Source organism: Aureobasidium namibiae, assembly GCF_000721765.1.
Source record: "Aureobasidium namibiae CBS 147.97 unplaced genomic scaffold scaffold_2, whole genome shotgun sequence".
In the NCBI taxonomy this organism is placed as follows: Eukaryota; Fungi; Ascomycota; class Dothideomycetes; order Dothideales; family Saccotheciaceae; genus Aureobasidium; species Aureobasidium namibiae.
In genome coordinates, this window is record NW_013581207.1 from 1,781,730 (window position 1) to 1,806,079 (window position 24,350).

The 24,350-nt window shown below is 52.4% G+C and overlaps 8 protein-coding genes across 8 annotated transcripts; 4 read left to right on the top strand and 4 right to left on the bottom strand.

Moving 5' to 3' along the window:
- Nucleotides 1-1,185: 1,185 nt before the first annotated feature.
- On the bottom strand, nucleotides 1,186-2,261 carry M436DRAFT_39050 (mitochondrial carrier; the record flags this gene model as incomplete). Its single annotated transcript, XM_013575473.1, has 3 exons — nucleotides 1,186-1,913; nucleotides 1,971-2,111; nucleotides 2,171-2,261. The coding sequence occupies 3 exons, from the start codon at nucleotides 2,259-2,261 to the stop codon at nucleotides 1,186-1,188; spliced, it is 960 nt and encodes a 319-aa protein (XP_013430927.1).
- A 1,111-nt stretch (nucleotides 2,262-3,372) lies between these two features.
- On the bottom strand, nucleotides 3,373-5,073 carry M436DRAFT_38029 (citrate synthase; the record flags this gene model as incomplete). Its single annotated transcript, XM_013575288.1, has 6 exons — nucleotides 3,373-3,561; nucleotides 3,621-4,538; nucleotides 4,588-4,635; nucleotides 4,694-4,778; nucleotides 4,844-4,908; nucleotides 4,975-5,073. 6 exons carry the CDS (start codon nucleotides 5,071-5,073, stop codon nucleotides 3,373-3,375), a joined length of 1,404 nt encoding a protein of 467 aa, XP_013430742.1.
- A 1,039-nt stretch (nucleotides 5,074-6,112) lies between these two features.
- M436DRAFT_38369 (uncharacterized protein) lies at nucleotides 6,113-8,310 on the top strand (the record flags this gene model as incomplete). The annotated part of the gene is made up of 3 exons (XM_013575346.1): nucleotides 6,113-6,229; nucleotides 6,285-6,636; nucleotides 6,692-8,310. The coding sequence occupies 3 exons, from the start codon at nucleotides 6,113-6,115 to the stop codon at nucleotides 8,308-8,310; spliced, it is 2,088 nt and encodes a 695-aa protein (XP_013430800.1).
- Nucleotides 8,311-9,285: 975 nt separating this feature from the next.
- M436DRAFT_37606 (putative Pumilio like protein) lies at nucleotides 9,286-10,692 on the bottom strand (the record flags this gene model as incomplete). Its single annotated transcript, XM_013575212.1, has 3 exons — nucleotides 9,286-10,188; nucleotides 10,237-10,515; nucleotides 10,567-10,692. The coding sequence occupies 3 exons, from the start codon at nucleotides 10,690-10,692 to the stop codon at nucleotides 9,286-9,288; spliced, it is 1,308 nt and encodes a 435-aa protein (XP_013430666.1).
- A 2,544-nt stretch (nucleotides 10,693-13,236) lies between these two features.
- On the top strand, nucleotides 13,237-14,586 carry M436DRAFT_60853 (uncharacterized protein; the record flags this gene model as incomplete). The annotated part of the gene is made up of 4 exons (XM_013575634.1): nucleotides 13,237-13,381; nucleotides 13,414-13,553; nucleotides 13,702-13,800; nucleotides 14,266-14,586. 4 exons carry the CDS (start codon nucleotides 13,237-13,239, stop codon nucleotides 14,584-14,586), a joined length of 705 nt encoding a protein of 234 aa, XP_013431088.1.
- An 868-nt stretch (nucleotides 14,587-15,454) lies between these two features.
- Nucleotides 15,455-15,925, top strand: M436DRAFT_37477 (uncharacterized protein; the record flags this gene model as incomplete). Its single annotated transcript, XM_013575189.1, has 1 exon — nucleotides 15,455-15,925. The coding sequence occupies one exon, from the start codon at nucleotides 15,455-15,457 to the stop codon at nucleotides 15,923-15,925; it is 471 nt and encodes a 156-aa protein (XP_013430643.1).
- Nucleotides 15,926-16,884: 959 nt separating this feature from the next.
- Nucleotides 16,885-20,156, top strand: M436DRAFT_60855 (putative phosphoethanolamine N-methyltransferase; the record flags this gene model as incomplete). Its single annotated transcript, XM_013575635.1, has 2 exons — nucleotides 16,885-17,048; nucleotides 17,105-20,156. The coding sequence occupies 2 exons, from the start codon at nucleotides 16,885-16,887 to the stop codon at nucleotides 20,154-20,156; spliced, it is 3,216 nt and encodes a 1,071-aa protein (XP_013431089.1).
- A 2,995-nt stretch (nucleotides 20,157-23,151) lies between these two features.
- Nucleotides 23,152-24,156, bottom strand: M436DRAFT_38667 (alpha/beta-hydrolase; the record flags this gene model as incomplete). Its single annotated transcript, XM_013575401.1, has 1 exon — nucleotides 23,152-24,156. The coding sequence occupies one exon, from the start codon at nucleotides 24,154-24,156 to the stop codon at nucleotides 23,152-23,154; it is 1,005 nt and encodes a 334-aa protein (XP_013430855.1).
- Nucleotides 24,157-24,350: the final 194 nt, after the last annotated feature.

Here is a 24,350-nt window from a genome sequence, read left to right on the forward strand (position 1 = left end):
CCAACGAGGTGTTTCACACTTGGATATTCCCTCTTCGTAAACAAGTCCTCCACCTTTTTATCATACTCATTCCATTCCTGCAGAGAGAGGAATGGTCCAGGAGATTTATACGGCCAATGCCCAGTCATGATAACATAAAATACTGAGCCTAGAGCAAAGATATCGGTGTCTTTGGTAGACGACCAATCACAGTTGGGGTCGAAGAAACCGGGGTCTGGTAAGTTTTCTCCATCGATGATTTTGTCGCCTATCTTGCAATAAGAGCCCCCAAAGTCGCACAAGAGCAGATCCGGGTCATTGCTGTCGTTAGACGCGTGAAGCAGGAAGTTTTCGGGACGTAAGTCGGAGTGTATGACACTTTTGGTGTGGATGTAGGTGATGGCTTCGGCGGCTTGGAGGCACCATTTCAGTCGAAGAGGTCCGTTGATGGTGTCGTTCTGATTGTCTAGGTATCATTGGAGGTCGCCACGGTTTGCTTCCGCAAACAACAGTCCTACAGTAGGGTCCTGTGAAGAGCCTAGAAAGCTGTTTTTGATGGCGTTAAGCGCTGATGGAGTGAACTTGTAATCGATATACTCTTACTTCACAATCCGAGGGTGATGGCCTAGAATTTCGAGGATTTGTTTCTCGACCGAGACGTGGTCGACCTTGTCGTGTCCAGGAGGATCAGGACATTTGATGACGATGCCGGGTTTGTATCTCTTGACAATTGCCGTTGAGCCCTGATTGATGTGGTCCATGGCAGTCCCTTATGGGTAGAGTAGAGACAGGAGGAAGCGCATGCATGATAGGAAGCAGATGGCAGAGGCGGTGTGACATGAAGGCACGTGCCTGATAGATCGTTCCTGAGTGTGTAGTCAGCAGCACGATGATGGAAGTCAGGGCGCTTAATCGAGACCTGAGAGCAACAAGAAAGGCGCTGAGGCCATATTGGCGACAGGGTCATCCAAATCAGCACTTAAGATTTGCAGCTTTCTAGTGAGTATTGTTCCACGACCACAACGACGACAATGAGCTGAGATAATTGAAATGTTTATGATTGTGCCAAACGTACTGTGTGTTCCAACAGACGTTCTTGGCAGATGCTGGTAAGCCTTTGTCTATAAAAGCCACAAAATGCTGCAAGTCTCTCCATCTCGTATCCACGCAGCCCAATGCATACCCTCGAGCCTAGAGCACCGAAACCTACTTGTGGGAGGTGGGGGCCTCGCCAGTTATTTTTTCCACGTACTCTTTCGCGATGTCACCGAGAGCAACCATGCAGACGGTTTGCCAGACGCCCAGACCGATACGGGGAGTGACACCACGGTAGAGACCCTTCATACCGTTCTGCGAGTAGATGTACTTGAAAGCCTTGCTGACAGTCATGTTCTTGGGACGGTTGGGGTCCTCCTTCTTGCTCTGCATCTCGACACGGACGACCTCGATAGGCTGGTTCCAGGCGGAGAGACCACCACCAAGGGCGGAAGCGAGGATCTTCTCGGGAGCACCAAGCTTCTCGCCGTGCTCCTTGCCGGTGGCCTTGCGGATACCGGACTCGGCGACACGGGACAGACCGAAGCGGGAGCCCCAGTTGGTGACCTGGCGGACGGCGACGGCGTTGACGCCCTTGTTGATACCGCGGATACCCTCGGCACGGTAAATGTTCATAAAAGTCTCCATGGTGCCTGGGGGCTTGATGCCAGCCGCCGCCACCTTGTGCTTGGTGATCTCAACCGTCTTCATGCAGGTGCAGAAACCCATGGTAGCGTAGGCCTGGGCGAGACCACCAACCATACCACCGGTGATGCCAGAAACGAAGTTGTTGGCGCCGGCGTTGCGGGCGTAGAACTCGGCCTCGGATGCGACGAAGAGGAGGACGGCGCCCTTGGTGGAAGCTTCGATCCAAGCCCAGGGGATGAGACCTTGGTAGACTGTGCGCGGGTTCTGTCAGCTGCTGTCGCTTACGGCTCGGGGGAATGCAGACTCACAGCCAAAGACACCACCACGGCCCCAGATGCGGCTGATGGCTCCTGCCATGCCGTCGGCACGGTTAGCGGCCATGGTCGTCTTTACGACTTCCAGGGGCTGGCCCAAGGTCGTGACCTCGAAGAGGTTCAGGCCAGCGCCCACTGCAGAGACGGGTTAGCGCACTGCCAGCAGAAGCAGGTGTAGAGACAGAAGAACGTACGCAGCAGGTTGCTGAACTTAACAGGCTTCTTCTCGAGCTTGGGAGGAGCGGCAACGCCAACTTGGGCGGCAGCGGTGGTAGTGGTGCTCATGCTTCTAAAGATGGCAGCGGGAGACAAGGCCGGACCGAGGCAGGAGTGTGCTTCTTCGCTACAGTTTTAAAGAAGTCGACGGCTAAAGGTCGAGGTGAAGGCGGGCGTAATCGGAGAGTTTTGGGGGGACGAGAGGGAGGGGAACAAGCGACGGCGCTCAGGGACTGGAAACAAGTGTCAATTTAAATATGGGGAAAGCTTGCTTGCTGGCTCAGTGGTTGGGAGCCCCGGCGCGTGCACCACATTCAAAGATTATGGCCCACAACCACTGTGCATGAGTTGGGAAACTGACCTGTAGAGCTCAAGGTGCTTCTGCTGAGTGAGGATAGAGAGAGAGGACTTTCAAAAGCAGCAGAGCCGTCCTTGCGACACGTCTCTCACTTTATCTTTGTTTCGCTGCTTCGGACAATTAACCACCACAACCGATTGTCCGTGACTACCCGCTTCACTCACTTCGGCATCCTCACCGCTTATCTCCAATTCATCTCTTCGATGGCTCATCTCATGCAGAGTCGTCCCATTTCTGTACTCACTGAATTCCACACCCTCAAGTTTCATGTCTTTTGGCAGATCACATATGGAAAGCTGGCCATTGCTATACAGCTCGGCCTTGCTGACCATCCCCTAATTGTCGGCCCGCTGACTCGTGCAAGCAGAGCTCCCTTCCCGATAACGTTGTTGAGATAAACAAAATTCAATACCACACAACCTCGTTCAACCATGCAAGCAACCGATACCCTACATATTCACTATACCTCTACGGCTCACTTGCATCTCATAAACCTTGCTATCGACTTTCGGATCATTCTCACCACCGCTCAAAATAGTACGAGCCGACCTGATATACATTCAATTGTCCGAACCCGGTCCCGAAATGTCCGTGCTATACAACTCGTTGAGCACATCATGCGCCTACCTGTCACTCTCGCTCAATCATGTCATACAGGGACCCATCAGCACTTGGTGTCACCAACAGAGTCTTCGGCATCAGTGGTACGAAAATAATCAAGGCGTTTTATATGATATCAACCCTAATTGCTCCATCACAAAAGTCATAGTAGAATACATGCTAGACACAAGTCTAGCTCCGATGTTTCGATCGGTTATAAATCTAGAGCTTGGCTCCAACAAGCTTGGCCCAGGCGTCGGTCGAGAAGGACTTGGGGCGCTCGATGGGGGCACCGACGGCACGGTCAATGATGAGCTGGGGAAGGACACCGAGAGCACGCGAAACACCGAACAGAACAGTGTAGAAGTTCTGCTCAGTGAGACCGTAGTATTGGAGGAGGACACCGGAGTGCTAGAAAGCGGCATGTCAGCTGGCTGTGCTTGCGATTTCAAATCTGGAGGTAGACTTACGGCGTCAACGTTAGGGTAGGGGTTCTTGGTCTTGCCGTGCTCGGTAAGAACGCCAGGGGCGATCTTGTAAACCTGCGAGACAAGCTTGAACATGGGGTCCTCGGGGAGCTTGCGCTGGGCAAACTCGCGCTGAGAGACGTAACGGGGGTCAGTCTTTCTCAGGACGGCGTGGCCGTAACCGGGAACAACACGGCCCTGCTTAAGAGTGGACCAGAGGTAGTTCTTGATGCTCTCGTCGCTGAGGTCGTTGCCAACCTCGGCCTTCATCTCGGTGAGCCACTTGAGAACCTCCTGGTTGGCAAGACCGTGCAGGGGACCGGCAAGACCGTTGAGACCAGCGGCGAGCGAGAGGAAAGGAGAGGAGAGGGCGGAGCCGACCAAGTGGGTGGTGTGGGCGGAAACGTTACCGCCCTCGTGGTCGGTGTGGATGGTGAGGTAGAGTCTCATCAGCTCAACAAAGTCCTGGTTCTCGGCGAAACCGAGCTGGTTGGCCAAGTTCCATGAGTAATCCTTGTCCTTCTGGGTGGCGGGGACCTTGCCATCCTTGAAGACGTTGCGGTAGATGCGAGCGGCAATGTTGGGAAGCATGGCAATGAGGTTCATCGAGTCCTCGAAAGTGTGCTCCCAGTACTCGGCCTTCTTCATGCCCTTGGCGTAGGCCTTGGCGAAGGCAGACTCGTGCTCGAGAGCAGTGACGGCCAGAGAGAATTGAGCCATGGGGTGGAGAGTGTTGGGGCAGCGGTCAATGAGCTCCTCGACGAACTTGGGGAGGTCGGAGCGGGCAGCCCACTCGGCGGAGAGGTCGCGAACCTGCTGCTCGGAGGGAACCTCACCAGTGAGGAGGAGCCAGAAGAGACCCTCGGGAAGGGGCTCGGTACCACCGGGGGCCTTGGGGAGAAGCTCCTGGCACTCAGGGATCTATACTGTCTTAGCTGCGGCTCAGTGATAAGCCAATTGGACTTCTTACGGTCTTGCCACGGAAACGAATACCCTCCTCAGAGTCGAGGACGGAACCCTGTGTATATTGTTAGCGGCCGAAACAATTTTTCTCCTGCGAATTGAAGATATCGTACCTCCCAGACAAGGGACTTGATACCACGGGCACCACCGTAGACCTGGTCGAGGGTGACCTCACCAACAACGGTGTTACCGTGCTCCCTGGAGCAGTAGGTTAGCGTCTGATGTCGTGGTTTGTCGATGTTGGGACGAGTGATATAACATACTTGCGGAGCTTCTTGATCTTCTCGATCTCGCCAGGGATCTTGGCAGCGAAGGTCTCCTTGAGCGACTAGACGGGCGAGTCAGTATGGCGAGCGGGATGCGGCGGCAGATAGGTGGAGTGGACTCGGCGTACAGTGCTCTTGGAAGAGTAGGCGCGGAGGGCCTGTCTCATGGTGGAGGGAGCGGCCATGGAGGCGCGCAGGGCAGAGGTACCAACTCTCATGGAAGCCATTATGACGGATGTTGATTGATAAGGGAGAGATGATAGAGAGACGGAGAGAAAAGAAAGATGGAGGACGAGCTCCCGAGCTCCCGAGCTGCACCGGGTGTGCCAAGCCCAACGTGCGGCCTACACCATTCTGTTGTAATTGCGGCTTGCAGCCACCCAGAGTCCCACTACTGTCCCAGACGTGACCTCCGGCCTAAACTTGGGGCTTTTCTCGGGGCACCTCAGCTCTCGACGAGGGGTTGAGACGGGTGATCTCATCTATCTTGTGCTCCTCTGACGCTATGCTGGTGTCTTGTACTGTTCTACGTATACATGTCAATCGCCAGTGGATCCTATCTGATCAGGTTGATACACCGATCAGGTCTGACCAAGTAATTTGACCTCGGCTTCGGCCTGTGTGATCCATTTGTCCAGTCCAGCTATTCTCCGTTGTTTCTGCGAACGAGCTTTCGAATCGTGTCGATTCGAGTCCGACAGCGCATGGGCCCGCCGTGGTCGAGTCGGGACGGTTGCCCTCCACCTCGGCCCGTGGCAAGTGCGACGATGCCGAATCTTTTCCTTTCGCCGTCCACGCGCTGCTCCTGCTTTCACTGACACAACCACCTCTTCACCACCGTAACAATCAACATCCGACGCGTTTCCACCATCTCGCTTCACTTTCATCGTGTCGCTGCGGCTCTTACTGTGCTCTTGTGACCGGTCGCTCTGTCTGCGTAAGAGAGCTGACCCGATAGCTGTAGACACGTCGACGTCAAAAACTTCGTCTCAGTTGAATAGCACTCGCTTGTCAGCGTGATTTTCACTTTCACTTGGAAGACATAGGCAAAAGAAAAGGCTCCGGTTGTAGCATACACGCTTGATCCTTTCTTCTTCTACTCCGACTACTGCGTTTGCTTTTCTTTTCTCTGGCGCCGCAGTCATCAGTCATCTGTCTTCAGTCATCTGGTAGCTCTCAGTAGTCCTCGCTCCTGTTCACGCGTAGCGCATTTTCGGACCCTACTTCCTACAATTTGAATACAGGTACTGTATTAGCACAGTAGACATGGCAAGCATGGAGCAGTTAGACGCATTGCTGCTGTCTTTGCAGGCTCTCAAGCCTCCAGGTGCAACCAAAGGAAAAATCACTGCCATCACCAAGCTCTGCGGTGACAACGTTCAGGTAATTCATTATTCACGCAGCTTCATCGGATCATCACCTAACTCAAATCTCGCAGTCTGAATCGTCAATTACGCAGAAGCTTTATAGGCATCTCAAGAGAACGCCAGGAACCCACAAGCTCGGAGTTCTTTATGTTGTAGACTCAGTGACCCGTCAATGGATTGAGAAGGCTCGCCAATCATCACAGGATCTGTCTGGCAGTGCAGCACCTGAGGGCACCTTTGCTTCGGGTGTACACAGAGTCACTGAACTTTTGCCCTCGTTGATCGATGACACTATCCAGAATGCTCCTTCTGACCACAAACCGAAGGTAGAGAGTTTGGTACAGATTTGGGAACGTGGCAACACTTTCCCTGCCGCTACGCTCGCAGAGATCAAGAAGAAGCTGGCTGAACCTGTGGCCCAATGTAAGTTTTGCAGACGTGCAATCCCCCGGGTAGCTTTTTCTGACTGCCAAACCAGACGTTCCCTCGACGACTCCTCCTGGCAGCCCTCCGCTCAGCATGCTCGTTTCCCTGGGACTTCGACAGGCACCACCGGCCTTGAGCGCTCCTCAAGCAGCCCCTCCAGCCCAAGCACAGCCTGATGCCTCGAGTATCCTTGCTGCTCTCTCTCGCCTCCAGCCAATGCCAGCTCCCGCGCCAGCTCCTCCTGTCGTACCTGTGCAAGCTGCTCCACCCGCTCCGCCTGCAGATCTCGCTGCCATCATGGCTGGTGCCACTCGAGGCTATCAAGGTCAACCACCGCAAGCACCGCCCGTGTCCTATGGCTATCCTGCCCCACCACTTCAGCAGTCCTACGGCCAGCTCTATCAGCCACCTACACCCGTAGCAGCAGTGCCTCCTGCATACCCACCACAATATCATACTCCTGCTCCCTATCAACAAGCACCACCTCAGCCTCCCGCACCTGCCGCTCCTTCGCCCGCCGGTTCATTCTTGCCTGCACACATTCTGAGCAACCCGCAGATCCTGCCCAATGTGCTCCAGTTGATTCAAGGTTTGTCTCAAGAAGGAATCCCACAAGAGCAATGGGGAGCTGTTCTTAGCGCCCTATACCCACCCCCAGAACAAGGCCCACCTGCACAAGACGCATACCTTTCTCGCTCAGAGGACCATGTACATTACAGAGACAGATCCAGGGATCGTGGTGGCCGCAACCGAAGTCGCTCACCAGAACCAACTCGCAACACCAACAACAACAACAACAACCCTGGCCGCCGTGCAAGTCCAGTCTATGGCACGTATGATGCTTCTCTTGCCCAGTCTGCTCAGGATCATGCCTCCAACTCTGATCGCCGTGGAGGCAGAGGCCGTGGCCGCGGTGGTCGCAACGACTATCGCCAGCGCACCCCTCCTTCTGCCCGTACACCCCAAGCAGACCAAGGTCTTGCCCCTCAGAACATCAACCCCAAATGGACAGACATGGACAGCACTATTCCTCCTGGCCACATCAAGGTTCTCAGCCGAACACTCTTTGTCGGTGGCGCCAACGGCAACGAAGCCGAACTGCGCGCTATCTTCGGCCGCTTTGGACCCGTCCAGACCTGCATTGCAAACGAAGATAAACGTCACGCCTTCGTCAAGATGTGCAACCGTCAAGATGCCGTCAGCGCAAAGACCGCCATGGAAACAACCAGGGACCCTGACATCCTAGCCAAAGCCCGCCAAACCAAGTGGGGGGTCGGATTCGGCCCTCGCGAATGCTGCGATTACAGCAATGGCGTCAGTGTCATACCCATCGATACACTCACCGAAGCCGACCACAAATGGATGCTAACTGCCGAATACGGTGGCACCGGCGGCCGTCCCATCGAAAGCGGTCTCGTTGTCGAAGAACCCGATATCGAAATCGGCGCCGGTGTTTCCTCCAAGGCTATGAGTCGTCGAGTTGGTCCGGATGGCGGCAGCAACCGTGGCGGCGGTGGTCGTCGTGGCGGAAGAGGCGGTGGCGGCGGCGGCGGCAGGTTCAACCAGCCCGAATCTCACCACGTCTCTCGTCCTGAGCCCGTTACTATCGCTCCTCCTCCCCCAGTACCTGGCTTTGGCTTTATGGTGCCTGGTATGCCTCAGTTCCGTTAGTAACGGACTGATTGAAGCGAGATTCGGATTGATATAGTAGAGCAAACATCATCTCGATTGAAAGCAAGCATTCATTTTTGGCATGCCACAGAGGTGGATTCGAAGGCTCAACAACAGCATTGTACAAAGAAGCATTCATTACAGATCAAAAAAAGCATCGATTAGCATAATTTTCAAAACCAAGCAAAGTTTTACAAATCTACGGCGTGTCCTTGCCATTGATCTCCTCGAGTAACAGCTCTTATACTAAAAAGGACTACATCCTGTAGATATCTCAAGACATTTTCAACCTGCGCCAACATCACAACCACAAGTGTCAGCAGAGCAATAAAGTCCCATCGAGAAAACATGTCGGCTGGAAGAACAAGGGATACCAGAAAAGATATTCTCATTATTGACATGGGAAAAGAAAGGGGTATCTGCGCTAATCTCATGCTTTGTTTCTTCTTGGCTTTGGACACATCTGTCTGCTATCCCTTTCCCATTGCTTCCAATAAGAAGCCACCCTGCCATATCGCATTTATATTTCCACGCTGTGCATCCCTTTGCTCATCCATCATACAGTCAAGCAGTACAAGAAGAACATAGAATTTCCATCATTAGTCGTGTGTACCCTTTCTTCAGAAAGCGAGGAAACAAGGAAAAAGAAAGAAGAAGAAAGAATATCAAGAAACCAAAAAAACCAAAAAAAAAAACCGAGAAACCGAAATCTTACTAATCGTCACAAGGAAGGATAGAGGCGCATCTGTCCCTTTTGCGCGCCCACCATTCGAATTTCAGTTGGTAATGTCCAAACATTGACGCCCTCCCGTTGCTGCTTTTTTTGTAGTCGTAATACGCCTGGATCCATGCGTAGGGGAATAAAGATAGATGAACGGGTGTAATCAAGAACAAGAAGAGAATAATAAGTAACCGAAGAGTGGCCTGTGGTGCCATAAATAGAGAAGAAGGTCGATCAAGACGACGTAAAGACCGCTAAGTCTCAAAGACAGTAGGAATCACATGCTCAACAGAGCCTTTGCGGCTACTGGTGGCGCCCTCGAGAGCATCTCCATTGACGCTACCGACGGAGCTGTTCTGAAGGCTACGCTGGTCGGCGGTCAATGGAGGGGGCGGAGGTGTAGTGTTCTGCGAAATTGGGTGGCTACCAAAGACAGCCGGATGGGTGAGGAGGCCCTGATCGTATGGTCTTTGCATGCGCTTCTCGATGGCGGCGACTTGCTTGCCACATCCCGTTCGCTTCGCTTTGACGAGCTCTGGTTGAAGAATGTCGATGAAATGGTCAAAGTCCTGCTGGCTGAGGAGATCCAAGAGCTTTTGAATCACGTAATTTCCATAGTTGTCTCTGATCAGACCGAGCAGCATGCTCTCGCCTTCACGGTTGTTGTTGCGCACAATCACAGCAATGACATCGTGCTTCCAGGATTCCTCAGAGTGTGTGAGACACTTCTCTACAACATTGCTGGCGAACTTGTGCTTGCTGTAGCCTTCGAGACCCTTGAGCACAAGTTCAAGAACTCTCTGCCGATCGGGCAAGAATCCGTATTCGACGACATGTTGTGCCACGTAGTTGCCGAACGAGTCACCAATCAAGGTGGACATGCAGTCGTGCAACTCGGCGAGAATCGCCTTTCGTGTCATATCCTCGCAGTTTTCGAGGCATCGCTGGATGACTCGGCATCCATATGTATGGACACTCAGATGCTGAATTTGGCCAGTAAAGGCCTGGAAGATAAACGAAATGTCCTCAGCGTGGCAACGTTCGATAGCCTTCTGAATGACGTGGTTTCCGTTCTGGTCTTTGACGCATCTCAACACATCTTTCTCCAGTTCGCGAACGAGTGACGCTTGCTGATCGTTGAGTATATGCTCCAGGGCCTAAGTTCAGTTAGTGGGGGAGAAATAAAAGCGAGTTATGGAACTAACCTTTTGCACAACACGACAACCATACATCTGAAGTGACAAGTCCAGGACGCGTCCCTTCATCTTGTTAGCCAAAATCTTCTTCTGATTCTGGTCGCCATGTTCGAAGAACTTCTGAATGACATAGTTTCCGAAAACATCAGTCATCAGTTGTATGGCGTTTGGCTGTATCTCTCTGAAGAGACGCTCTTTCTCGTCGCTGTTGGCTGTCTCCAGCTTCTGCTGTATGAATCGTGATCCATGCTGGTCTCCACTGAATTCCACTACATGGTCGAAAATGTCCTGTAGGATGTCAGTGAGAGGCTGCTATGAGCGTCATACGTTTCTAATTACCTTGAGCTCGTAACGCCTGGTCTTGTGATTTTGCTTGAAATCTTCCAGAAGAGCACTGCGCAGACTGTGGCCAGTTTCCAGCTCCCTGGGAGTTCTCGACGAGAGCATGGATGGCGCGCCACTCATTGACATCTGGGAATGCATGGGATACACAGCAGGGATATTGTGGATGGCAGAACCATTAGGAAGATGGTAGGAGTAGTAGCCTCCTGGGACAGGGGAGTATGGCAGGTTCAGCAGGTAGCGAGGGTCCAAATCCTGGGCTGATGGTTGTTGGAACCTCTGGTTGACGAAGTTGGGAGTATTGGAATTTGCGTTTCTTGGATTATACACGTTACTGTTCATGAGCGAGCGTTCGGGGTACTGTGGCATGCGGTAAGCAGAATGATCTACTGACGCTTGGAGTCCGTTAGAGTAAGCATCAGAGGCGGAAGTAGGATGCACGCGAGGAATCTGCTCGACATCGTCGTATTGATCGGCTGTGGAGTTACGAGGCTCGTTCCCAGCGGGTCCTGGCTGGTGGCCGAACGTGGGCATCGAGAAAGGAGGCCTCGAAAGAGCGAAGGTGTGAGAGTCGTCTTGCAGGCTCATCTGCGAAAACTGACTCAGATGAGGCGGCTGAGCATCGGCGGCGCCAAAGCTACCGTTAGGCCTAGTAGTAGAAGAGAGGCTGTTGACGCGGAAAGAGCTTGTGGAAGCTTGAGAGGAAGAGAACTGATCAGTCTTGGTGGAGTTGGGCCAAGCGGGTTGGATGTCGCTGTGTCGCGAAGGCGGTAGGCTGTGGTTGCGCGATGGCGGAGCACTAGGAAGTCCGTGAAAGTAGCCAGTAGCCGAGGGGCGTCTTCTTTCATCCACAGGAGATTGGGTAATGCCGCCACCATCCATCCATTCACCATAGGCCGAATCAGTGGGTCTGGAAGCAGCGGGCTTGTTTGCTCGGTCGAACTTTGTGTATACCGAAGGAGCATCAGCTGAGTAGGACAAAGGCGAGTCGAATGTGCCGCTGAGCTGCGTCTTTGGCGCCATAGAAGTCGTCGCGCCGATGCCGCTGGTTGCGGGTCTGGAAGAAGAAGAGAAGGACATGGAGCCACGAGCGGCGCCGGCGTAAGCTTGAGGCAGACCTGAGTTGCTGTTGCTGCGATGCTGAGGGAATGTGATGTCGTTGGACTTGGGCAGCGGCCCTCCGAGGCGAGTCGCATCGTCGCGCTTCGCGAAAGAGGCAGAGCGGAGCGTGTTGTATTCGTCGCTGAAAGAAGAATCGATGAGCTGGCTAGAGCCGCTTCTGCCTTGGATTGTGTCCTTTCCACTAAGGTTTCCATTGTGTGTGCCAAAGCTGAGGCTATTTCTGGGGCCAGGGGTGGGAAGGGCGGTCGAGGATGACGAGTTGAAGCTGGTGCTCCAGATGTTGGATGCACCTTGCCATTTGTTCAGATTGTTGGACGAGGCTGAGGTGGTAGCCGTGTTGCGACCTTCGCTCGTGGGGGGCCTGAATGGTTGCGAAAAGCCAGACATGGTCAGGGGACGTGGTTGCGAGGAGAAGGACGAAGACATTATAGACCAGTGTACAGATGATTTGGCGAGGAAGGGAAGGGATAGTGACTATGTAAGACTAGTCACAGGTGTCAGCAAAGTGCAACACACAACCCACGTGGGCAGCAGACGAGGCAGCCTACTCGGACAAAAGACCTATGGCGCTGGAAGGATACGACACAAGATCATGTACACTCGGGGATAGCTGGGCGGGCTCGGGCGGTGGTGATGGTCGAGAGTCGGTCTGGAAGCAGGAGGCAGTTATGTAACAGCGAGCGTCTGCAAGGCGGCCGAGCAGCCAAGTATGTGCAATTTCAGAAGGAGCTGCGCGGCACTGGGTCGGCGAGGAAGGCAGTCTGGACGAGCATCTGCCAAAGCACACAGTCCGCGTCGTGGGCCGATTTCACTGGTTGTGGTCAAAGGCAAGGGCGTCAAGCTTGAGGAATGAGGCAGTTCGAGCGGCCAGGGACAAGGAGCGAGGGGATGGTAGCTGAGTGCTTTGCAGGCTTCAGCCGGCCGACACAGAGGGGAAAGAGCGTGCTTGGACTGCTTGGGCTGCGTGGGACAGGACTCTTCTTTTTATCAGGACTGCTAACAACACAGCCAACTTGTCACTGCCCAAGAGCACTTGCGATTAATTACTAGTTACCCTATGGCTTTCCACGTCCCGGTTGTTGGTACGGCTGCGGGCCGCTGGCCAAGCCTCTCGATAGCGAGGGTCCGATCAACATCATGCTCAGAGTTCAAACCATCCTGCACGTGATTTGGCCCACTAGATAGGTACCTACATCCAAACACCTTCTCCTGCGAATGACTGTCTGAAGCCTTCTCTTCTCCCCTGCCGTCTTCTGTGATCGCATCGCCCCTCGACACGTCGTGGTCAAGGACAAGAGCGTGGTGGTTTGCGTATCGCAGATCACATTGCCCAGCGATTAGCATACCACTTTTTGGCCTTGCTACCACCCGTCTCCTCCTTGTGCAGCGATCCAGACAAAGGCCACCCTGCGTGCTGCCTGCATGCGCCTGCCAGTGTCGGCCAATTACCACGCTCTTTTCACCTCCGTTACGAGACAAGCAAACGTGCCATCCCAAAATGTGCCTCTAATCCCTTTAAATAAAAGCTGGAAGCCACTGTTACAAATGTGGTTCCCTGCAGGTAGCGAGCCTATCCGCCACAACACTCCCGTAGCCGGTTTCGATCTCGGTCATCTTGATGCAGAGACGTCTTCTTTGCGTCTTCTGCCATCAACTTCCCGAGAAGACCAGCGACTCTATGTCGCATCAAGTAGATGATCCATCTTGACAGCAGTGCGTTAGTGTCAAGGATCGACGGCATGAGCCTTCATCCTGCTCACCGATCACCTACCCAATCCGTGTGTGTAACCCTGGCGTTCTGGCATCTCAAGTACAACAAACCAAGCATGGACACGAGCGGTGACAAATATGACACTACTCGAGTACGTACATCAGGAAGAGCCCTTGGACCTTCTATAGACTGGACAAGATTGTGTGATACATGACTTGAGCCACTCATTTCACGAGCTACAAAGAGGTTGAGGGATTTCAAGTGTAACACATTTTGTTCAAGACACTGTCGTGTGATAGGCCGGTACAGTCACTGCGATCATCAATCGGCACGAACACTTCAAGTACTCATGTTCTGCTAGTTCCATGTTTCCTCGAGGTACGATTGCGGCGTCATCTGTGAGTTGCTGATCAGATCCGAGTGCGTGAATGAGAGGGAAGCCTCAATGCACCACACATGGAGCTGCAGCATGGTGCGGCCAGGGGTGCATGGTAGAAAACCGCACAGCAAATGCTTTGCTTGTTGTGAGCACATGTTTTCGACACTCCTGTTCCATGTAAACAACATCTCCTATTTTGAGACCGTTCTTGGAGATGGTAGACAGCCCCTTCTTTCCGTTCATTGATTTTTCTCGCTCTAATTATTGTCGTTCAAGTTACCGTTCGGGCTTCGCTTTTCAAACAGACAAAGTTGTCGGGGCAATGTGTGCGAAATTGGACGGGAGAGGTTATCATGGCTGTGCAAGATTCTCAGTGTTGCGGATTGAACGGCCGACGGAAAGCTCAAAAGGCAACCGAGGGCTAGGACCATTTGATTCAGAGCCATGTTATCAGATGTCCATCAGACTGTCCGACATCAGATAGGGCAACGAGGCTTGCAAGGCCAACCACGAAGGTGAGGTCACGTCGGTGCACAAAAACAAGCAGGTCAGACAGGCACGACGCATTTCTCTGCCCCTGTCGTGGCTTTGTCGAGGAATCCAGCGTGTGCACGTATCGAGATGGAAGCCTTGTTGTGTGGTGATTATGCACTCTACTCATAAATTGATGCCGGAAGTGCGCATGTCGGCTAGAGGCTTGGGAGAGTTGGTTCCTGATGATCTTGGTGATCTCGAGCAATCTAAATCCGGTTTGGCTTCTCCCACCCACCCAGACTTGTGGACCTTGAGAGAAAAGGCCTCTTGAGTGTTCATCACTCCGGGTGGACGGATTGGTCTTGCAGAGATACAGTTTTGGACAGGCAGTTGTACCTATTGGAGTCTGGTCCCCATGATAATCAGAGAAGCGGCTTCACGGTCGGATTTAGAAGGTCAAGGCAGCTAGTTGGCTGTAAATGAAATGACGAGTGCTGCTTGAAAAGTGGAGTTGCAGTGCTTGACGGTTGATTGGCCGTTTGAGTTTTGCAACGGCGCTAACAGCTCGTCGCAATCTTAGGCGTCGTCGAGAGACATCAACAAAAGATGGAGCGCGCGCCCTCAGACGAGTTTGAGAGCTTTTCGATCGTCTGTTTCGACCTGTTCGCCCCTACAGCTAGTTTCGCAACCCCGGCTTCACTCTTTTAGCCGTCGTTCTGCACTCCATTCGTTCACACCCACGAGAGAAGAATTGTCGCCCACAAAATCGATTGCGTGTTCGAGGTATGCACTCCGTAGCGGCCCCCCGCGTTCCTCTCCGTTGAACTCCAACCACCCAACCATCCCTACAATCTGTCGACGCGATGCCTGTCAAAGAGTCGCGCTGTGCAGAATGCACTACCACTCGACCAGCCTCAGACATTTGATCAACACCGCACACCCACGACTGCCAATGCTGACCTTGTCCCGCCCCAGCACCTTGAAAACTTTAATTCCATCACCACAACGGCATCGCTGCGACGACTCGTACCTGGACGTTACATGACACCAAATCCTTAGGTCTCCCTGCCTTCCATTTCCAACTTCTACAACAACACACACTCGTTCTTCACCGACTCTCGTTTCCCTCGACAATCACCATGGCCGCTTTCATGACCCTCGTCGCCCGTGACAGCTACGACGAATCCTATTCTCCCACAATGGCTGCTCTTCTTATCGCCCTTGTCGTCCTTCTTATCATCGCTCTGCTCTGTGTCGTCGCCCTCTACTTCATGCGCTGGAGAAAGCGTTCGATGCGTGCCGGCTCTCTCGACTTTGATGATGAAGAGAAATCATCTTCAGCCCGCCACCACCGTGTCACTGTCCGTCCTCACGAGTCCATCATTGTCTACCAGGAGAAGCAAAGCCTCATCGACAACTCGGAAGCTCCCCCATCGGCCAATTCCGTTCCCGAGATCCGTATCCATTTCCCTGAGGAAGTTGACACCTCGGGAAAGCGCCAATCTGGCAGAGTTGTCGTCGTGCGTGTCGGTGACCACAGCATTGGTCTCGAGCCCGTATCGGAGAACCTTCCTCCCTACCAGAAGAGCGAGTCGGATCGTTTCCAGTCGCTTGATCTTGAGAGGATAGGCGGGCTCAAGGAGAAGAACGTCGAGGCTCGCTACCAATAGTCGATGGCGCACGACATCTTTTAACAACCTTCAACGACAATTAAAAGTAATGACCCGCTGGAGCTCGACCGTCCATTACTTTCTTTCTTCTTGGACACACTTCGGCCTTTTCTTTTTTTTTTCCCTCCCTCAATCTCATACATACGACCCCTGAACCGGATGTGTGCAGGTGCTTGTCCACCTCATGGCTGCCGCTCATGGTACATATTCGCTTCTCTGGCTACGAGTTACCCGCGACAGGGTGTTCGTTGCTTGCCGACACCCCTCGACGGACCTTGCGAAGCCTTTACTACGATACGTCGGATATTGTTAATGTTTCTTGTTTTTTGCTTTCTCGGAAAGCTGCCTCGACGTTGAGCAGTTACTTCATTTATGCTTCATACACTCCTTTAAGCACCCTTCCCGTTTTTCTTTTTTCTTTCGTTATCAGCATAGCGGGGCTGAATCATTCAAGGCCAAGGCGTCCTGATGGAGTCGGTTAGATGGAGTCTGCCTTTTCTTTTTTCTTTCTTGTCCATGGTTTAAGGGCTCTTGTCTTGGAGACGAAGCTAATGTGAGGTGGTCTGTATCATTACCTACACATTTCATGTATTCACAGCGCGCACTGGACCTATGGTCGAGTAGCAGACGCTTACAATGAAAAGCAGGGTTTCGACCCGCTCAAGCAACTACATGTCGACGGTGTATGGTGAATCGTTACGTGATTGTTAAGGGTCCTGAGAGATGAGTTGAATGTCAAGCTAGAGGGATGCGTTAGAAGCGTGGAGTAGTAAGATGAGACGAGTGTTTGAAGAATCGAGTAGTAAGATGAGACGAGGTCGAGTTTAACCCCCCGCATGGTCAGTGAGCACCCCTCAATTTACTTCTTGTGCTCGACAGATTTGCAGCCATCAATCGCTCCGACTCCCCTCCCATCCACCAGTACACCCATCGATGCCTAGACGGTAGCTTCGACCCAAATGTCAGCAAGCGATGGGGCCAGTATTGCGGCTCAATTGACCGGAGCAGGAAACCAGCAAGCTCATATTCCAAAGACTGAGACGTCCAAGCAGGTGCAGAACGAGCGCCGCCAGACTTTCAAGCGCCGCCATGGTTTCCTCGTTGGTTTCTTCGCCTTGATTCTGTATGCTTTCCCGTTCTCAATGACAGCTGTCGTCCCAGTCACTTACAGCGATACAGGGTATTCCACGCCTTGGGCATTTACCTTTTCCTCAGCGGCTTCCTCCTGACACGCCTCGTCTTGGACCACAAATCCGAGTGCGCCGTGCCTCCAGTCCCGCTCGCCTTGTCCTACACGCCTGGCTCTCCAGACGATGGCTGTTGGCACCCCAAGTCCTTTGACAAGGCTGTTGTCATCATTGTCGATGCCCTTCGCTACGACTTCACCGTACCCTGGGCCCCCAAGCACCCGCAACATGCCTCGCAGCACTTCCACAATGCTCTGCCCATCTTCTGGGACACCGCTGTAGCTGAACCCGAGAACGCCTTCCTTCTGCCCTTCATCGCCGACCCTCCTACCACAACCCTGCAACGTCTAAAGGGGCTGACCACCGGCACTCTCCCCACCTTCATCGATGCAGGCTCCAACTTCGCTGGGACTGCCATTGACGAGGACAATTTGGTCGCACAGCTCAAGGCTGCTGGCAAGAGAATAGTCCACCTTGGAGACGATACATGGCACTCGCTGTTCCCCGAATACTTTGATCCTGAGCTTACTCGCGCCTACGACTCCTTCAACGTCTGGGATTTGCACACGGTCGATAATGGTGTCAACGACCACATCTTCCCCCTGTTGCACTCAACCAACACTTCCTCCTGGGATGTCATCTTCGGTCACTATCTGGGTGTTGATCACGCTGGCCACCGCTATGGGCCTGATCACCCTGCAATGGCTTCGAAGCTTCACGAGATGAACGGTGTCTTCGAGAGGATGATTGCTGCACTTGACGACAAGACCTTGCTGGTTGTTATGGGCGATCATGGCATGGACGCCAAGGGTGACCATGGCGGAGAGTCGGATGACGAGGTCGAGGCCGCTCTCTGGATGTACTCGAAACAGGGCCTTTTCGGTCGTCGCGATGCATCCGCTGCAAAGCCTCCGATCACTGCAAAGGAGAGACCTGTCGCACAGATTGATCTGGTTCCCACATTGTCTTTGCTTCTCGGCATGCCTATCCCTTTCAACAATCTCGGCCAGCCCATCGAGGAGGCCTTCATCGGCAAGAACTCCAATGACTACGAGAACCTCGCTCGGGTCAGCCATCTGACTGCCGGTCAGATTCATAGGTACCAGAAGGAGTACTCTGCTGTTCGCAAACTCGACTCGGCCAGTACCCTCCCTCCCGAGACTCTCTGGGAAGCAGCTTCCAGAGTTTGGCATGAGGTCGAACAGGCCAAGAAACCTTCTGTCGAGCTCTGGCAAGCAGCCTACACTCAGCTCCGCGCCTACCAACACGAGAATCTACGCGTATGCAAGAGTCTCTGGGCCCGTTTCGATCTGATCAGCATGGCAATGGGTATCAGTCTACTTACTGGCGCACTCCTTACTATTGTGCTCTTCGCGAACGGATTCAGTGGAGATCGTGGCGAGATCGTCTCTGGTCTCTGTGTCCGTGGCGTTGTGGGTGCGGCCATCGGAGCTGGTGCTGGCCTTCTTTTGGGAGGTCTGATTCCGGTTTCTTGGATTAATTCCGTTGTCTTTTTCTCTGGATTGAGCGGCATTTTGGGTACACTCTCGTGCTTCGTATCCACACCCTCGAAGCTCCGTGCTCCAGTACCTGCCTCTTTCTGGGGTTGGATATGCACCATCCCTCCTGTTCTTCTTTGCATCGGGTTCGCTTCAAACTCTTTCACAATCTGGGAAGACGAGATCCTACTTTACATGCTTTGCTCGATTGGTGCTTTGATGCTTGCCTCTTCATTGCGCCTGCAGAATCCTCAGGAGCGCTTGCTTGGTTCATGGCATTCACTCTCATTCATTGTCTTGACCCGACTCGCATCTCTTTCTCGCCTTTGCCGTGAAGAGCAAATGCCTTTCTGCAGATCAACATACTACGCCTCGGCCACTTCTTCGACCTCGGCTTGGTGGCAGCTTACTATTCCCTTCATCATTGCTGTTATTCTGCCAAGCGCTATCCGCGACTTCTTCGCTCGCACCAAGAACTACCAAGGTACAGCTGTACTATGGTTGAGTATTGCATTCCGTATTGGTCTTGTACTCTCTGCAAGTTACTGGATCCTGGATGCAGCTGATGACAACGACTGGATTCCCCAAGTCTCGAGTGAGAATTTGAAGACCGTTCGTGTGTTCATCGCCCAAGCCATCTTGGCTATTGCCTGGGCAGCTGGTTACAGCGCGTATCTCTACTCTGCTCCGTTCTTAGGTGTTGAGACTGAGACACCTGCACCCGAGACAGAACTCATGGACCCCAACGATCCGATGTCAGCCATGTTTACACCGATCAAGCCGCAACAGCGCAAGAAGATCATCATTCTCGGCTACGCCAATACTCACGGTACCCGATACTTCCTCCTGCCAACCATTTGGGCACTCGTTCTTCTCCTTCTCCAAAAACCTATGGGTCAGGGCACACTTTCCCTGTGCTTACTCAGCATTCTTAACCTTCTTGAAGTCATCGATGCAAACGACTTGCGCAATTCGCCCCTGGGCCCTGTAACATTGGCTCTGATGGCTGGCTTCTACTTCTTCAAGACCGGACACCAAGCCACACTCTCGTCGATTCAGTGGGAGTCTGCATTCATCCCATTAAAGACTATCAAGTATCCTTGGTCGCCCATGCTAGTCATCATCAGCACATTTGCACCTTATGTTCTCTGTGCACTTGCTGTTCCTGCGGTTGTATTCTGGAAGGTGCCACCTCGCACTCCAGGCCTGATGAACCAGGTCGCCAAGGCACTCGCTACCCACGTAGTCTTCTACGCTGCCATTGCTCTTGCCACCGTCGTTGAGGCTGCTTGGCTTCGCCGTCACCTGATGCTCTATCGTATCTTCATGCCTCGCATGTTACTCGGTGTCGTGGTACTCTTGGTTGTGGAGTTGGTGGGTATTATTGTTGGCCTGGTGGGCATCAGGAGCAGCATCCGCAGTGTGGCAGAAGTGTTCGGTTGGGGCCCACTGGTTGAGGAAACACCTGTTCCGGAAGCTCAGCCTGTAGCTCCTGAACCAGCAGCAGCAGCAGTAGAGACTTCTGAAGAGGTCAAGAAAGATTAGATCATTGCATTCGGAATCTCGTGTCGAGGCGAGGACACAAAACATAGACTTCATTTAGCTCACATATACATATTGCAATCAACTTACAAATACAAACAAATGCATTGCAAGTAGACCATTTGACTAAATTGAGAGGCAGCAAATTATTTAAAGACATTGAGGCTGAGAAGGAGTCAGACTGCTGTCCTAGACAAGCTCGAATTTGCCCACAAGATCCGTGACTTTAACCGCAAGCGCATCCTCCTCGCATGCATGCAGCATGCTCATATGTGTCCCTACGCGCAGGAATCGCCACAATCCAGATAACAAGGATTCCAACCACAAGACACATACGACCACGCTATCCATCGATTGCTATCCAACGCGCGCGTTTACTCGTCGCATCTGATGCCGCTCAAGGAGAACCAGCCCTTCCCGCCGGGTATGACAGCACGGGACCACACCATGGGACCATCGAAAGAGCCTTACTCGGATATCACATCCATACTCCAATACGACCAACTCCGCCGCTCGCTGCCGAGACGAGTGATACATCTACGAACAGGAAGAAGTAGCCGGAGACGGTAAAGAACTCCGTGCATCGTCCAGGCACAACTAAAGAGAATTATCGCAACGTGCCTCCTCAAACAATCAATCATCTACGTCAAAGTCGTCAAGACCACGCAGAGATCGTCTACAGACTCTCAAAGAGGCCAAAGTATTCAAGTAGCTTGCTGTCAATTAGGGCTCCCAACCCAACTACAACCTAGACACCCAAAGCGACCACTAGGACCGGTTGACCTTTCGTCTTCGTGTCAGACACAGCATAATCTCACACAAGCGCCGTGCTATGGTCATCAACTGGAGGACTATGAAAAATTGTCCGTTTACAAAGGGAATGCTCTCCATTCTATTCCATTGCAACCCAAAAGTTCTTGAGGACCGGATCATCAACAATGTCATTATACATGTGGAGCTCATCCTAGGCTAAGAACGTATTGTCACTTGAGAAGAGTACCTCGACATTCCATGTGCATCAGTCGAGGATCTTGTAATATGGGGCGTCTACGTATACATCATTAGGGATGCAAATGGCAAGGTCATTGGTGTATACATCGGATCAGCAACAGGCCAACTGGGTGTATCCCAGCGCGTCTGGTACTATGACCACGTTGTTGCAAGATCCCGTCGTCTAGGTACGATTCCTGCTAGTTCTCCATCCTACATCAAGCATGTCATGCAGCCTAGATACCAGCTCGATCTGCGTCCTCTTTTCCTTATCGACAGATCTTTGGTGCTAATACCCCGGATGATCTTGCTTGAAGGCATTTTCATAGACATCCTCAACACTTTCAATACCTCTGACCCATTTCGCAACGGCTTCCGCACCCAGGCTTCTATCGACGCATACGTAGAAGCAGTTCCAGAAGACAGGCTCCAGGTTACATACAAACCCCTCAACAGAGCACACCAGCTGGCACGTTTCCTCGTGATGCCTGTAGCTGTCAATGTTCATGATGTTCATAATGTCCGCGATTGTGACCAGATGAATATTCTTGTCATGATAGCCAGCAGGTATCCGAACCATGGTGTCAGGTAGGGTAGCCCTGTCTCTACAACAACTTTCGCTTTTGACGCTACGATGAGGAAATCGAGGAAACATTGATGCTGCCAAAGGCTATAGAGGATCTAATGTCGAACACTGATGATATGCGAGTTTCAGATGAAATTGGGTAGATCAAACAATGTGGTGTGCTGGATATTGCAACCCTTGTTATGCTCGTGTTCGCATATTGCGATAGTCTAGACCCCTGTATCGAAAGGACGGTATCCTCGTACAGTGCCCTTTCCGCCATAGGCGTTCGTTGGCATGCCAATTTGCTAATCTTGACTCTTCAAATCATGATGGGACATTTCGTCCTTTAGAAGTCTTACGCGCAAGTCGTTCGAGGTAACCCTACCTCGCACGTGCTGCGCTTTCACCTTCCTTGTTCGTTTTGCTTTCGATTGATGCAGATCTCGCGACTCATGAAAGACATGTACAACTTCCTTTGTATCTTTTTTTTTTCTCTTGCCGGTATCAAATCCACCCTGCACTCCACACCACCATCTGCAGATTTTAATCTGTCACGCAGTCTATAAATACTCGTTTTGCTTGCCGAGATTTTTTTTTTTCCTAAGGAAGCGGAATGATATAGAGAAAAAGAGCATAAAAACATGGAAATGGGTTGCCAAGCGAACATCATCCGAACCAGGCAGGAAGTGGTGATGGTTCTTGGGCGAGTGACATCGGTTTGCCTTGACAGCCTTGGAAGGGAAAGCGAAAGGGAAAGCACGGTGCAAGGCCAGGCCAGGCCAGCAGCAACACCACCCGAAACAGGCTGGGCCGCCTTGTGTGTCTCTTACAAGGCAAGCAAACGACGCGCAACTCTCGTGAACATCGTCATTTATGGATATACCTTCGATCGTCAAAGGTGTCGTGTCTCGTTCAGCAGAAATGCTGATGGACAGATTGACGAGATCAAGGCTTGGTTGAATGGGATCTACGGTGGGGTCGATGCTAGACAGCGTTGCATGCAGCGTGCAGCATGCACTCATGCACACCACGCCTGCAAGACCGTTGTGTGTAGAAATCCTTTGCTGTGACATGGCGTCAAGAGGTGAGGATCTCATTCTTTGTGGTTTGTCCTGCCGACGTGAAGTGCAGTAGAGATGCAATGTGTTCGAGGGTATGGATTGTTCTCCACTGAGATCTTCATAGAGTGTACTTACTTGAGACACGGATCCACCATGTCTGAGAACCAAGTGCATACGTAAAGACTCGAGAGAATGACAACGAGGAGGTGGAGAAGGCACGGTTTTATGATTGCAAAGACAAATTTGGTGGATGAATGGTCATTACTGTTACTAGCAGTCTAATAGCTCATTATGAATTACAACTTTTTAAATGGTCCTTTGAATATCAACAAGGAATTCTCAACAGCGAGAAGAGAGGTAGAAAAGGCGCTCGAACAGCTTAGTAGCCGAGAATGTACTTGACCCAACCGGCAGCATCGTCCGAGTAAAGATCGAAGTAGTTAAGATGGTTGTTGACGTCGAAAGGACCGGGACCGGCAGCAGCACAAACAGGGTCAGACTCATCGCAGTAAGATCTCATGATACCAGAGAACTTGTTCATGCGGTTGAGAGAGTCTGTGGAGCGGGGGTCGTTGCAGCTGACGGAGGCACCGCTGAGGTAGTTGTAGGGCTGGTTGGCAACGTGTCTGTTGTCGCCGAAGAGAAGGATGGCACCGAGCTGGTTACCTGGGCTGGTAGAGGGGTCAAGACCGGGGTTGGGGCCTCCGCAGATGTCTGATCCACCAAGGATGTCTCCAGCAACGTTGGCACCCTGAGAGTAACCTGACAAGACAAGCTTGGAGCCAGGGCACTTCTGAGCGTAGGCGGTCATCTGGTTGATGCCGTTGGTGTCACCCTCCTTGACAGCAGTGCAATAATCGCTGCCATCGGGGTTGTAGAAAAGGATGTCCTCGTAGTCGCAAGAATCAAGACCGTAGCAGATGGCTCCGGCAAGCTTACCCTGACGACCAGGGTAAGGCTCGTTCCAGCCTTTGCTCAAGAAGATATGGACGTCTCTACATTCAGGGTTGGTGTTTCTGGCTGTGGAAACAGGTGCAGGTGCAGCTACGGTGGTGGGCTGAGCAGGGGACGATGCAGGAGTAGACGAAGCCGGTGCGGCAGTAGGAGCATTGGCCTGCCACGAAAAGGTCTGTCCATTGTATGTTGCCGTAATCCAATCGCCTCCATTGTTGTTCTGAGGTGCGGATGAAGCAGAGGGAACTACAGCCGGAGGGGTAGACTGTGCTGGGACGTTCCAGTTGTTCTCCCAAGACACGGTCTTTCCATCAATTACGGCTGTTACCCAATCGGCACGCTTCTCAAGAGGAGCGGGAGCACCGGGAAGAGCGTAGACGGTGGTGGCAGCCAGGAAGGCTGAGAGCAGGGTTGCTGAACGAGGAGCCATTTTGAGAGTTTGTATGTGGATCTAAGTGGCTGGTCCCGTTGAAGTACGTTTGTATTGCTGGTGATAGGAGGATAGAGATGTTGAAACTGTTGATAGGAAAAGGCTGGTGATAAAACAGTAATGATGGGAGGGTAGGGGTGGGCTATATATCTCGAGCTTTGCGGCCACGTCAGGTACCTACCCTTCGAGCGCGG